The following is a 12,820-nucleotide window of genomic DNA, read 5'->3' as shown; positions in this document are numbered from 1 at the left end:
AGGACTTCTAATACTACGTTGAATAGCAGTGGTGATAGTGGACATCCCTGCCACATTCCTGACCTTAGGGGGAAAGCTCTCAGCTTTTCCCCATTGAGAATGATATTCGCTGTAGGTTTTTCATAGATGGCTTTTATGATATTGACGTATGTACCCTCTATCCCTATACTCTGAAGAGTTTTGATCAAGAAAGGATGCTGTCCTTTGTCAAATGCTTTTTCTGCATCTATGAGAGGATCCTATGATTCTTGTTCTTTCTTTTGTTAATGTGTTGTATCACGTTGATTGATTTGCGGATGTTGAACCAACCTTGCCTCCCAGGGATAAATCCCACTTGGTCATGGTGAATAATCCTTTTAATGTACTGTTGGATCCTATTGGCTGGTATTTTGGTGAGAATTTTTGCATCCATGTTCATCAAGGATTTTGGTCTGTAATTCTCCTTTTTGATGGGGTCTTTGTCTGGTTTTGGGATCAAGGTAATGGTGGCCTCATAAAATGAGTTTGGAAGTTTTCCTTCCATTTCTATTTTTTGGAACAGTTTCAGGAGAGTAAGTATTAATTCTTCTTTAAATGTTTGGTAGAATTCCCCTGGGAAGCCATCTGGCCCTGGGCTTTTGTTTGTTGGGAGTTTTTTGATGACTGCTTCAATTTCCTTAGTGGTTATAGGTCTGTTCAGGTTTTGTATTTCTTCCTGGTTCAATTGTGGTAGTTGATACATCTCTAGGAATGCATCCATTTCTTCCAGGTTATCTAATTTGCTGGCATAGAGTTGCTCATAATATGTTCTTATAATTGTTTGTATTTGGTTTTGGTTGTGATCTCTCCTCTTTCATTCATGATTTTATTTGGGTCATTTCTCTTTTTCTTTTTGATAAGTCTGGCCAGGGGTTTATCAATCTTATTAATTCTTTTAAAGAACCAGCTCCTAGTTTCGTTGATCTGTTCAACTGTTCTTTTGGTTTGTATTTCATTGATTTCTGCTCTGATCTTTATTACTTCTCTTCTCCTGCTGGGTTTAGGCTTTATTTGCTGTTTTTTCTCTAGCTCCTTTAGGTCTAGGGTTAGGTTGTGTATTTGAGACCTTTCTTGTTTCTTGAGAAAGTCTTGTATTGCGATATATTCTCCTCTCATGACTGCCTTTGCTCCATCCCAGAGATTTTGAACAGTTGTGTTTTCATTTTCATTTGTTTCCATGAATTTTTTTAATTCTTCTTTAATTTCCTGGTTGACCCATTCATTCTTTAGTAGGATGCTCTTTAGCCTCCATGTATTTGAGTTCTTTCGAACTTTCCTCTTGTGATTGAGTTCTAGTTTCAAAGCATTGTGGTCTGAAAATATGCAGGGAATAATCCCAGTCTTTTGGTACCGGTTGAGACCTGATTTGTGACCTAGGATGTGATCTATTCTGGAGAATGTTCCATGGGCACTAGAGAAGAATGTGTATTCCGTTTCTTTGGGATGGAATGTTCTGAATATGTCTGTGAAGTCCATTTGGTCCCGTGGGTCATTTAAAGTCTTTATTTCCTTGTTGATCTTTTGCTTAGATGATCTGTCCATTTCAGTGAGGGGGGTGTTAAAGTCCCCCACTGTTATTGTATTGTTGTCAGTGTGTTTCTTTGCTTTTGTTATTAATTGCCTTACATAATTGGCTGCTCCCATGTTAGGGGCATAGATATTTACAATTGTTAGATCTTCTTGTTGGATAGACCCTTTAAGCGGATATAGTGTCCTTCTTCATCTCTTATTACAGTCTTTGCTTTAAAATCTAATTTGTCTGATATAAGGATTGCCACCCCAGCTTTCTTTTGGTGTCCATTAGCATGGTAAATGGTTTTCCACCCCCTCACTTTCAATGTGGGGGTGTCTTTGGGTCTAAAATGAGTCTCTTGCAGACAGCATATCGATGGGTCTTGTTTTTTAATCCAATCTGATAGCCTGTGTCTTTTGATTGGGGCATTTAGCCCATTTACATTCAGGGTAACTATTGAAAGATATGAATTTAGTGCCATTGTATTGCCTGTAAGGTGACTGCTACTGTATATTGTCTGTGTTCCTTTCTGATCTATGCTGCTTTTAGGCTCTCTCTTTGCTTAGAGGACCCCTTTCAGTATTTCTTGGAGGGCTGGTTTCGTGTTTGCAAATTCCTTTAGTTTTTGTTTGTCCTGGAAGCTTTTTATCTCTCCTTCTATTTTCAATGACAGCCTAGCTGGATATAGTATTGTTGGCTGCATATTTTTCTCGTTTAGTGCTCTGAAGATATCATGCCAGTCCTTTCTGGCCTGCCAGGTCTCTGGATAGGTCTGTTGACAATCTAATGTTTCTACAATTGTAGGTTACATATCTCTTCTCCTGAGCTGCTTTCAAGATTTTCTCTTTGTCTCTGAGACTCGTAAGTTTTACTATTAGATGTCGGGGTGTTGACCTATTTTTATTAATTTTGAGAGGGGTTCTCTGTGCCTCCTGGATTTTGATACCTGTTTCCTTCCCCACATTAGGGAGGTTCTCTGCTATAATTTGCTCCAATATACCTTCTGCCCCTCTCTCTCTTCTTCTTCTGGGATCCCAATTATTCTAATGTTTTTCATCTTATGGTATCACTTATCTCTCGAATTCTGCCCTCGTGATCCAGTAGTTGTTTATCTCTCTTTTTCTCAGCTTCTTTATTTTCCATCAGTTGCTCTTCTATATCGCTGATTCTCTCTTCTGCCTCATTTGTCCTAGCAGTTAGTGCCCCTATTTTTGATTGTACCTTATTAACAGCCTTTTTGATTTTGACTTGGTTAGATTTTAGTTCTTTTATATTTCTCCAGAATGGGTTTCTCTAATAACTTCCATGCTTTTTTCAAGCCCAGCTAGTATCTTTAATTTATTTATTTAATTTATTTAAACAGCTAGTATCTTTAAAATCATGGTTCTGAACTCTAGGTCCAACTTCGTACTAATGTCCATATTGAGTAGGTCCCTGGCCGATGGTACTACCTCTTGTTCTTTTTTTGAGGTGATTTTTTTCCTCTTGTCATCTTGTCCAGAGGGGAACAGATGAATGAGAGAACAAAATGCTAACAGGTTAACAACGTCCCCAGAAAATATACTCTAAACAAATCAGAAAAGACCTGCAACCAGGGGAAAAGAAAGGGAAAGAAAGAAAAAAGAAAGAGGAAAAAAAAAGAAAAAGATAAAAAGAAACAAAAACAACAAAAAAAAACAATATGATCAAATATGATCAAGCTGGTGCATAGATCAGTGCCACACACTAGATTTTGAGTGTATTTTGTTCTGTTAGAAGAAAGTGCCTCCTAAAATTTTAAAGAAAGACTTAAATATGTACAAAATAAGGGTTGCTACGATGAAGGGATGGTATATGACTGTAAAGATGAAAAGTATAAAAAAATTTTAAAAAAGAAATTGATAAGGTGTTTGAAAAAAAAAGAAAGAAAAAAAAGGGGGAGAGAATGTGATCAGGCAGGAGACTAGAACCAAGCCATACACTAGAGATTTAGTGTATATTTTGATATGTTAGAAGAAACCGCATCTCAAAATTTTAAAGAGAGAACAACTTATATATATATATGTGTGTGTGTGTGTGTGTGTGTGTGTGTGTGTGTGTGCGCGCCAAAAATAAGGGTAACTACTATGAAGGGATAGAATATGACTCTAAAAAATAAAAAATAATTTTTTTTAAAAAAAGGGATAAGATGTTGGTTGAAAAAGGGAAAAAGAAGAATTCAAAAAAAAAAGACAGTTAAAAAAAATTAGCTTTGAAAGACTAATGAATCATGGTAAAAAAGCCATGAATTCTATGTGCAGTATTCCCTTAGTGCTGGAGTTCTCCCGTTCTCATTGATCAGTAAACTTGGTCTTGGCTGGCTGTTCTTGCTGATCTTCTGGGGGAGGGGCCTGTTGCCATGATTCCCAAATGTCTTTGACGGAGGCGGAATTGCCCCGCCCTTGTTGGTCGGGGCTAAGCAATCTGCTCGGGTTTGCTCTGGGGAGCTTTTGTTCCCTGCAAGCTTTCCGTATGGCTTTGGAGGACGAGAGTGAAAATGGCGGCCTCCCAATCTCCGCCCCAGAGGAGCTGAGAACTCAGGGCCCCGCTCCTCACTGCGCCCCCAGAGAAAAGCAGTCACTCCCGTCTCCCTGGTCTCCGGCCGCACTCCGTGCTCACCTGGCCTGTGACTGAGCATTTCTATCTCTGGCACCCGACCCCGTGTGGAGTCTCCAAACCCAGCAGATCCCTGCGGTGCACTCACGCACTGCTCTTCCCTGGGGGAGGAAGGGGAGTCGCTCTGCCGCTTGTTGGGTCCCTGCTGGAGGAGCAGTGGCCCGACTGTCACCGATCACAGTTTATGGCAACCCCGAGCTGAGAGCCCACGCCTCGGCTCCGTCTATGCAGCCGGCTTCCCCGCTCCCATACCTGGGAGCTCTGCCGCACTCAGGCACCCCCGGTCTTTCTGTGACCCCGAGGGTCCTGAGACCACACTGTCCCAGGGAGGGTTCCACCCCCCGCTTAACCACTGGAGCGACGTCCCTCAGTGGAGCTGACTTCTAAAAGTTACGATTTTGTGCTCCACTGCTCTATCACTTGCCAGAAGTGGTGGACGGAGGCTCCCTCCCTTGCCATGTATCCTCCCAAATATCGCCAGATTCACTTCTCTGCACATCCTACCTTCCAGAAAGTGGTCGCTTTTCTGTTCAGTGAGTTGTTGCTATTCTTTTCTTCCATCTCCTGTTGAGTTCGTAGGTGTTCAGAATGGTTTGATCCCTATCCAGCCGAATTCCTGAGACCAGACGAAATCCAGGTCTCCTACTCCTCTGCCATCTTGCTCCCTTCCCCCCCAATATTTATTTTTTAAAGATTTATTTATTTATAAGAGAGGGAGAGAGAGAATCTCAAGCAGACTCCCTCTGAGCATGGAGCCTGATGTGGCACTCAACCCAGGGCTCGACCTTATGACCCTTGAGATCACAACCTGAGCCAAAACCAAGAGTTGGACACTTGACCAACTGTGCCACCCAGGCACCCCTGAGATAAATATTTATTAAATATCCATGTGATTCTGCCCTATTTATTTCTTCACCTAATATACTGATAGAGTTTACCTAAGTTTTTTTTACCAGTTTTAATATTTAAAATGAGCTATTTATCCATTCATAAAAAATAAAATATAATCAGCTATTTAGATTGAGAACAAGGAAAAGAACCTCAGTTGAGTTGACATTGTTTATTATCCTGGAACCATGAAATTGAGGTGTAATTTATAAATTGAATAGCAAATTCATAGATTTATCTTTCAGAATTTCTTTTTCAGACCTTCCCCTTGCTCAGGTTCAAGAAGAGAGTGAAGAGGCTCGTTCTGCATCTTCTTTCTTGGCAGAAGTTTCTCAATATACAAATGGGTGAGTAGCAGTCCATTAGTCCAACCTATTTGAATGTTGTTTTAATAATTCCACCTTTTAGTTTCAGTTGTTTGGCAGAATAACTTTTGAACCGTTTTAATTCCAGTTTTTAAAAATCAGTTGAGGGCTTTTGAAATAACAGGTACCCATTTGTTTCTGAGACTGAAACAAGTTTGGATACATCTTTACTCTTGTAAATTGTTCTGGGAACATTGGCAAAAAATGATAGAATTTTAACAAGTGGCAGCATTTAGAATTTAAATAAATGTAGAAAATAGAAAATAGGTCATCCTTTTAAAGCAATCTATACAGTTGATGCACTTTACTAAATAGAGGTTTTTTAAGACTGTTCTCTAACATATGAAATACATTGGCAGTGCAGAGGCTAAAACCAAAAGTATAATAGGAGTGCCCTGCTGAGCTCCACTTGCTACCACACTCTCTCATCTTTGTTTTCACCTTCTTTACCGTTTTTTATTTGGGTTTTCTGTTTCATTTTGTTTTTAGTTTAGGCACTGAAGGTGGGGGGGTGGGGTTGCAGAAGAGAGAGAGAGAGAAAGAGTGTGTGTGTGTGTGTGTGTGTGTGTGTTAACTAGGCTTTATTTTTTAGAGCTGTTTTAGATTTACAGAAAAATTGAACAGAAAGTACAAAGCATTCCCGTTTACTCCCTCCCCTCACAAGTTTGTCCTGTGATTAACATCTTGCATTAGTAGATTTGTTAAAGATGACAAACCAGTATCAATACATTGTTATTAACTAAAGTCTGTAGTTTACATTAGGGTTCACTTTTGGTGTGGTAGCATTATAAGTATCATATAGAATAGTTTCATTGCCCTGTGAATCACCAATTTGAATACAGAAATCAAGAAAGTATTAATTTTTTTTAGCTAACTTAACTCCTTTGGTTAGTTATTGATAAATATATCTGATTCACATTTCATCATAAGGGTTAGAAAAATGAAGATAATAGTTATTTGCTTTAAAAATCTACATGGTAAAAGATGCAAGATCTGTGGTTTTCTTTAGGAAACTTAGAAGATTTAAAGACAAAAGCTACTGCCAGTTAAATATTTTGTGTTAAATGGATAAAAAATATTTAAATATTTAGCTATGTTTTTAAAGGGGGATGTGTCTAGAGTTTTAGTCTGATCAGTATTCTGTTCTATTCTGGAATTATTTCCCCCCAGCTGCATTGGATGTGGTGTTCCTGGCTGGTATTTGTGGGTCTCTTTGAAGAATGGCATCACCCCTTACCTTCGCTGTGCTGCATTGTTTTTCCACTATTTACTTGGAGTAACTCCACCTGAAGAACTGCTTACCAGTAAGTAGGAAAATGAAATCTCAGAGTAGCAAATAAGGGAATTTTTTTTCCCTTGTCTTCAGCCTCAAAAATATAAGGTGGGGACAGGCAAGAACCACTTCTCTATTCCATCTTTTTCATCAGCGTTCACTCCCAACATGTGTGCCTCTGCCTCGGTATAGGTTAAAGGTGAGACCAAAAATGAGATTAGCCTCATAAATATGCAAAACCTACTCATGGCTCCTATCTATGTATAGTTTATGTACTTGAGCTTATAAAATGTCTGCACACAGAATATAACTGAAAGGATATGCAGAAAATTAGAAACATTGGTTACCTTTAGGGAAGAGAATGTTTTGGCTAAGTAGGAGGAAAACTTTATTGTATACTCTGTTATTTGAATTTTGAACATATGACTATTACAAAAGAACTAAAATCCTGCTAGGACAGGCCTGTTGGAACAAACCCAGGACACATATATCTGAGTAACAATCATTTCCTTTCTTCTTTACTTGCCTTAAATCTAGATCAAAGTAGACAAGGCTTCCTTGTGGCTTTGTATGGGTAAAAATCTGAACGTTTGTATGATTTTGGAAGCGTCACCAAAATTGTTCAGAGAGTCTTGCTTTTGTCCTTTGAGATTAAGCTGAATGGGTCAGCTTTACTGGCTATCACCTTTTTTATCTTGAACTTAGTTCAGTAGGGCTTATTTGATCTAGGTTTGTTCTGATTCTATATACAGGCATACCTTGTTTTATTGTGCATCACTTTATTGTGCTTTGCAGATACTGTGTTTTTTACAGATTGGAAGTTTGTGGCAAGCAAGTCTGTCAGCACCATTTTTCCAACAGCATTTGCTCGCTTCATGTCTGTGTCACATTTTGATTATTCTTGCAATATTTCAAATTTTTTCATTATTACATTTATTAGGGTGATCTGTGGTGATTGATTATGACTGGCTGAAAGCTCAGATGATGGTTAGCATTTTTTTAGCAGTTTTTTTAATTAAGGTCTGTACATATTTGTTTTAGACCTAATGCTCTTACACACTAAATAGACTACAGTCTAGGGGCACCTGGATAGCTCAGTCATTAAGTATCTGCCTTCGGCTCAGGTCATGATCCCAGGGTCCTGGGATCGAGCCCCACATCGTCCTGCTCTGCAGGAAGCCTGCTTCTCCCTCCCCCTCTACCCCTGCTTGTGTTCCCTCTCTCACTGTGTCTCTCTCTGTTAAATAAATAAATAAAAATCTTAAAAAAAAAAAAGATTACAGTCTAGTAGAAACATAACTTTAATATGCCCTGGGAAACCAGAAATTCACTTGACTTGCTTCACTCCGATACTAGCTTTATTGTGGCAGTCTGGAACTGAACCCGCAGTTATCTCCACAGTATGCCTATAAATGGGGGGCTACTTTCCAAGTAGTTGCCTGTACAGATGTGTTGTTCGCATTTTTAGAAAATCATGTATTAATTTATCTAGTTGGTGCTGTAATACAACAGTGAGTAAGATTAAGTCTTTTACTGGGAGGAGACTAAATGTATACAAACAGATAAATGTACATAATATAACGTCAAGTGGTGATAAGTGCTACCAAGAAAAATAAAGCAGGTCATGGGGATAGAGAGTGCTGGGCTGGAGTAATACTTTTAGTAGATAGTCATAGAAGACTTCTCTTTGAGCACACTGAGCAAAAAGATGTTGAAATAAAGATGGGGTTGAACTGGACAGAGAGTTGAAGGAAGAGTATTCCTAAGCAGAAGGAACACTAAATGCAAAGGCTTTGCTTGACATCATCAAAGAATAGTAAAGAGATGAGTGTAGCTGAAGCATAATGAGCAGGACAAGGGTGGTAGGAGATGAGGTTCAAGAAGCAGCCAGGGGCAGATCATGTAGGGCCTTTATGTGTTTTGATAAGGACTTTGTGTTTTGTCCCTTTTAGTGGTGTGGAGAAACCTCATCAGGAGAATGAATGAATCAGATTTGAAAGAATCACTGTGTCTTATTTGTCACCCACTTTTATAGAGTATAGAAATGAACATAAGCAATGAAGAAATTCTATTCACAATTTGACCAGATAAGGATAATGTGCTTATTAAATGTATTTTTATTCTCTTGCAGATCCTGCAGAAGGAGAGTACAGTGCACTCTGTAGCTATCTATCTTTACCCACAAATTTGTTCCTGCTTTTTCAGGAATATTGGGATACTGTAAGACCCCTCCTCCAGAGGTACTGTGAGGGCAAAATATCCTTTTTGGGTCATTATACAGTTTGGAAATTTTAAATTAAAATTATTTGCTAAGCTTTTAGATTGATTAGACTTATTGAAGTGGGTAACAAAAATATAGGAGATTCCTAATTCACACACTCAACGAATTAGAGATAAGTCCAGCAGCCATGGGCAGCTGGACTTTGCACTTGTCCCACCATGATTACCATTCCTTGTACTACTCTTTCCTGCAGCTGCCATTTCTTGCCAGTATCCACCATTGACCCCAGCCCCCGGGCTCTAATAATACCACAGTTTCCTTTTGTTCCTCCAGCCTGGGAGAGGTGGTGGCTTCCTGTTATTGGCTAATCTTTGGGTCGCCTTGCCTTTTTCTCTCCTGATTGGCTTTGCAGCCCTTCTGTCACCTTTATTACCAATTCCTGGTATTAAATTCCATCTTCAGAATGGTTTCTGTTTTTCTAGCTAGACCTTGATTGATTAACCCTTTAAAAAAGAGGGGCGCCTGAGTGGCTCAGTCGGTTAAGCATCTGCCTTCGGCTTAGGTCATGATCTTGGGGTCCTGGGATCAAGCCCCGCATCGGGCTCCCTGCTCAGCGGGGAGTCTGCTTCTCCCTCTTCTCCCTGCCTGTGTGCTCTCTCGCTATCTCTGTGTCCTCAAATAAATAAATAAAATCTTAAAATAAATAAAAATAAAAAGATGAATAAAAGAAAGGGGGAAAATAAATAGGCAGACACAAAAACGAAGGGAAGAAAAGCAGAGGGGTAAGATGTGAGAGAGGTCTAGCTGAGGGAACATGGAAAGAAAGGACAGAAAGATTTGGAGCGGGTGGCTCACTGATGAACACTGTGCTGAAGTTGTGATGACCTGTTTGCTTTTCTCTTGGCTCCCCCATATAGGTGGTGTGCAGATCCTGCGTTGCTACACTGTTTGAAGCAGAAGAACACCATAGTCAGGTTGGTTTTACTTCTCAATCCTCCTCTCCCAACCATCTACAGGCTGTGTTTCCAAAAGTAGTTGGTTTGTGTAACATGCTTTCCAGTCTGTCTTCTTCATTCTCACTCAGTACATTGTTTCCTACGTTTCTGTTAAGTCTTTCCCGGAAATTGGATTCCTCCTACAATTGATTTTTTTTCTTGGAGTGGCTATCCTTTCCCTCTTAAATTGTTTGACCCCACCAGCTCCTCTTCCTTAAGCTCGTACATGCTTATTAAAAGGCACCAGAGGAGATGGCATCTTGGAGCTGCCAGTTTATTAAAATCAGAAAGTAGTAACAGTATTCCTATACACCACTTTTTTCCTTTTGAGAATAGAGTAAGATATAAATAGAACCAGTCCCTCTTCCCCTTCCCTTCCGATCTGTATACTTAGAGATGACCCAACAAAACTGTTCTTCAGCCCTTCTATCTCCCTTATGTCTCAATCAAAATCCACCTCTTCCTCAAAGACCAATTCAAATGTGACCTCCTCCTGCAAGTCTGCCCTAGTAATATCCTCTCAGCTGTGTGCGTGCATGTGTGCCTGCCAGCACCACAAAGCACTAAACAGTAAACTCACCAGGGACCAGACTGCATGCTTATTTTCTTTGTATCCTCTCCTGGGCCTGCTTTCTGTTATGTATGTGTCTAATTTTTATTCCAGTTGAATTGCATCAGTAAACAAGCAGAGCGATTGACCCCTCAACCTTAAATGCTAACATCAGTACCATTTTTCGCTAAAGCAAACATTGTGACACAATGTGCATTTGCCACCTTCTCTTTTCATCTTTCTTACCCCTTGAACTTCCTTCCCCTTTACTGTAAATGTACATATGCTACCTACTCCTTAACCCAACTTTAGTGATTTAGAGATTATAGATCCGGCTTTGATAACTTAGATACAGTAGTATTCACATCACCAAGAAAAGAAAGAGAGAAAGGTTTAAAAGATGAGTACTTATTTTAAAACTGTTCATCTCACACAGTTTTTCCTTTATTTCAGTTCATTGTGTGCCTTTTAGAGAACTACTATTTCCTCAGCATGGTGCTAAAATACTTTGGGGAGTTAAAAGACCTAACACATACAGCTTTTTGGTCATGGGTAATTTACAACCTAATTATGTACATAAAGTAAAGACATAAAATAGTATATGGGATATACTGTTAATGCTATATAAATTTAAAGCGTAAAAGATTCTTATTGATGCAAAGTTAGTCTTAGAGGAGATAATTTTTAGCTGAACTTAGAAGGAATTATAGAATTTAGGTTGATTGGGGGGCGCCTGAGTGGCTCAGTCTGTTAAGCATCTGCATTTGGCTTGGGTCATGATCTTGGGGTCCTGGGATCAAGCCCCGCATCAGTCTCTCCCTGCTCAGCAGCAAGTCTGCTTCTCCCTCTGCCTCTGTGATCTCTCTTGCTTTCGCTCGCTCTCAAATAAAAAAATAATAATAATAATTTAAAAAAAGAATTTAAGTTAATTGGAGTTTGAGGACAGAATTTCCACATGATTGAGAATGCGTTCCCAGGGCATGCATGCAAGGCTTTTATTGTATCTGTATTGTGTGGTAAGAATGAATAATAATATTTGCAAATATGTTTTCAAGTACTAAGTGTATTATGTTCCACTTCAATATCTTATTGAGTCTTCAACAGCTGTGAGTTTCCTCCATACTATTATTTATATTTAACATTTCTTAAATCAGCATGAGTCTTTATATTTCTCTCTCCCCACCATCTCAAAAATGTGTTATTAAATTGATGGTATGCCTTATGGCTGAGAAAGTATAATATATCCATCCTCTATTTACAGACCAGGAAATACAAGCTAAGGTTCAGTGACTTGTCAGATACCAGAGAATTTAGGATTTGTAGCGAGGTCTGTCTGATTTCAAAGCCTGTGTTCTTTATATTACCTTCCTAGCCATCATGGAAATCTAGCTAGAACAATTTAGTCTTAGGAAATAGTGGGAGTTGAGTTGGAAAGGAAACCAGATGATGAAAGATTTGAAATTCTAGGCTGAGAAACTTGGATTTAGTGTAGTCAACAGGAGGAATTACTGTGGGTTTCAAGTATGTATCCTTTTGTTATTTTTAAAATACTCTTTACTTGGTCAATTTTTGACATGGGCTTATTTACTCAGAAGTAAAATTGTCTTTTAAATTACATTTCTAGATACCCTAGAAAAAGAAATAGTTTGATAGAGCTTCCTGATGACTATAGCTGTCTCCTAAATCAAGCTTCTCATTTCAGGTAAGAAGAAATATATTTCTAAAAATTTTTTAAGCTTGAAATTGGTATGCACCACCACTAGTAGACTTTTTTAAAGTGACCACTGAGCATCCTTTACAACAGTGATTGTCAGTTTCTTTCTTATCATTGAGGTGAGAACCATAAAACAAACAATGGTGATAAAGTGTACAATTCAGTGCTATTTAGTGTATTCACAGTGTTGTGCAACCACCACCTTCTCTGGTTTCAAAACTTTTTCACCATGCCAGAGAAACACCTTGTATCCACTAAGTAATCGCTCCCCATTTCCCTCTTTCCTGATCCCCTGGTAACCAATAATCTGCTCCCTGTCTCTGTGGATCTGCCTACTCTGGATATATCCTATAAAAGGAGTCATATAACTTATGACCTTTTGTGTCTGGCTTCTTTCACTTAGTATAGCTTTTGAGGTCATCCAAAGTTGTAGCGTGTATTCATCCCTTTGTTGGCTAAGTAGTATTCCACTGCAGGGATGCTTGGCTGGCTTAGTCGGTGGATCATGCGGCTCTTGATCCTCGGGTTATGAGTTTGAGCCCCATATTAGGTGTAGAGATTACTTAAAAATAAAATCTTAAAAATAACAATAATAATATTCCATTGTATGTATATACCAGAGTTTGTTTATCCATTTATCTATTGATGA

General features: G+C 39.0%; 1 protein-coding gene across 2 annotated transcripts in view; it reads left to right on the top strand.

The window, feature by feature from the left end:
- Positions 1–12,820, top strand: part of UBR1 (ubiquitin protein ligase E3 component n-recognin 1) — a 149,584-nt gene that overhangs the window by 128,549 nt on the left and 8,215 nt on the right. For both annotated transcript variants that reach the window (XM_028126716.2, XM_028126715.2), the window contains 5 exons: positions 5,313–5,400; positions 6,589–6,722; positions 8,823–8,931; positions 9,830–9,886; positions 12,082–12,159. In XM_028126716.2, coding sequence (XP_027982517.1) covers positions 5,313–5,400; positions 6,589–6,722; positions 8,823–8,931; positions 9,830–9,886; positions 12,082–12,159 — 466 coding nt within the window. The remainder of the gene's footprint in view (positions 1–5,312; positions 5,401–6,588; positions 6,723–8,822; positions 8,932–9,829; positions 9,887–12,081; positions 12,160–12,820) is intronic.

The sequence above is a fragment of the Eumetopias jubatus genome, unplaced genomic scaffold, assembly GCF_037043125.1.
Source record: "Eumetopias jubatus isolate StellerSeaLion01/CBP00866 unplaced genomic scaffold, mEumJub1_p1.0 scaffold_7, whole genome shotgun sequence".
NCBI lineage: Eukaryota > Metazoa > Chordata > Mammalia > Carnivora > Otariidae > Eumetopias > Eumetopias jubatus.
This window is presented reverse-complemented; position numbering and strand designations above follow the sequence as displayed.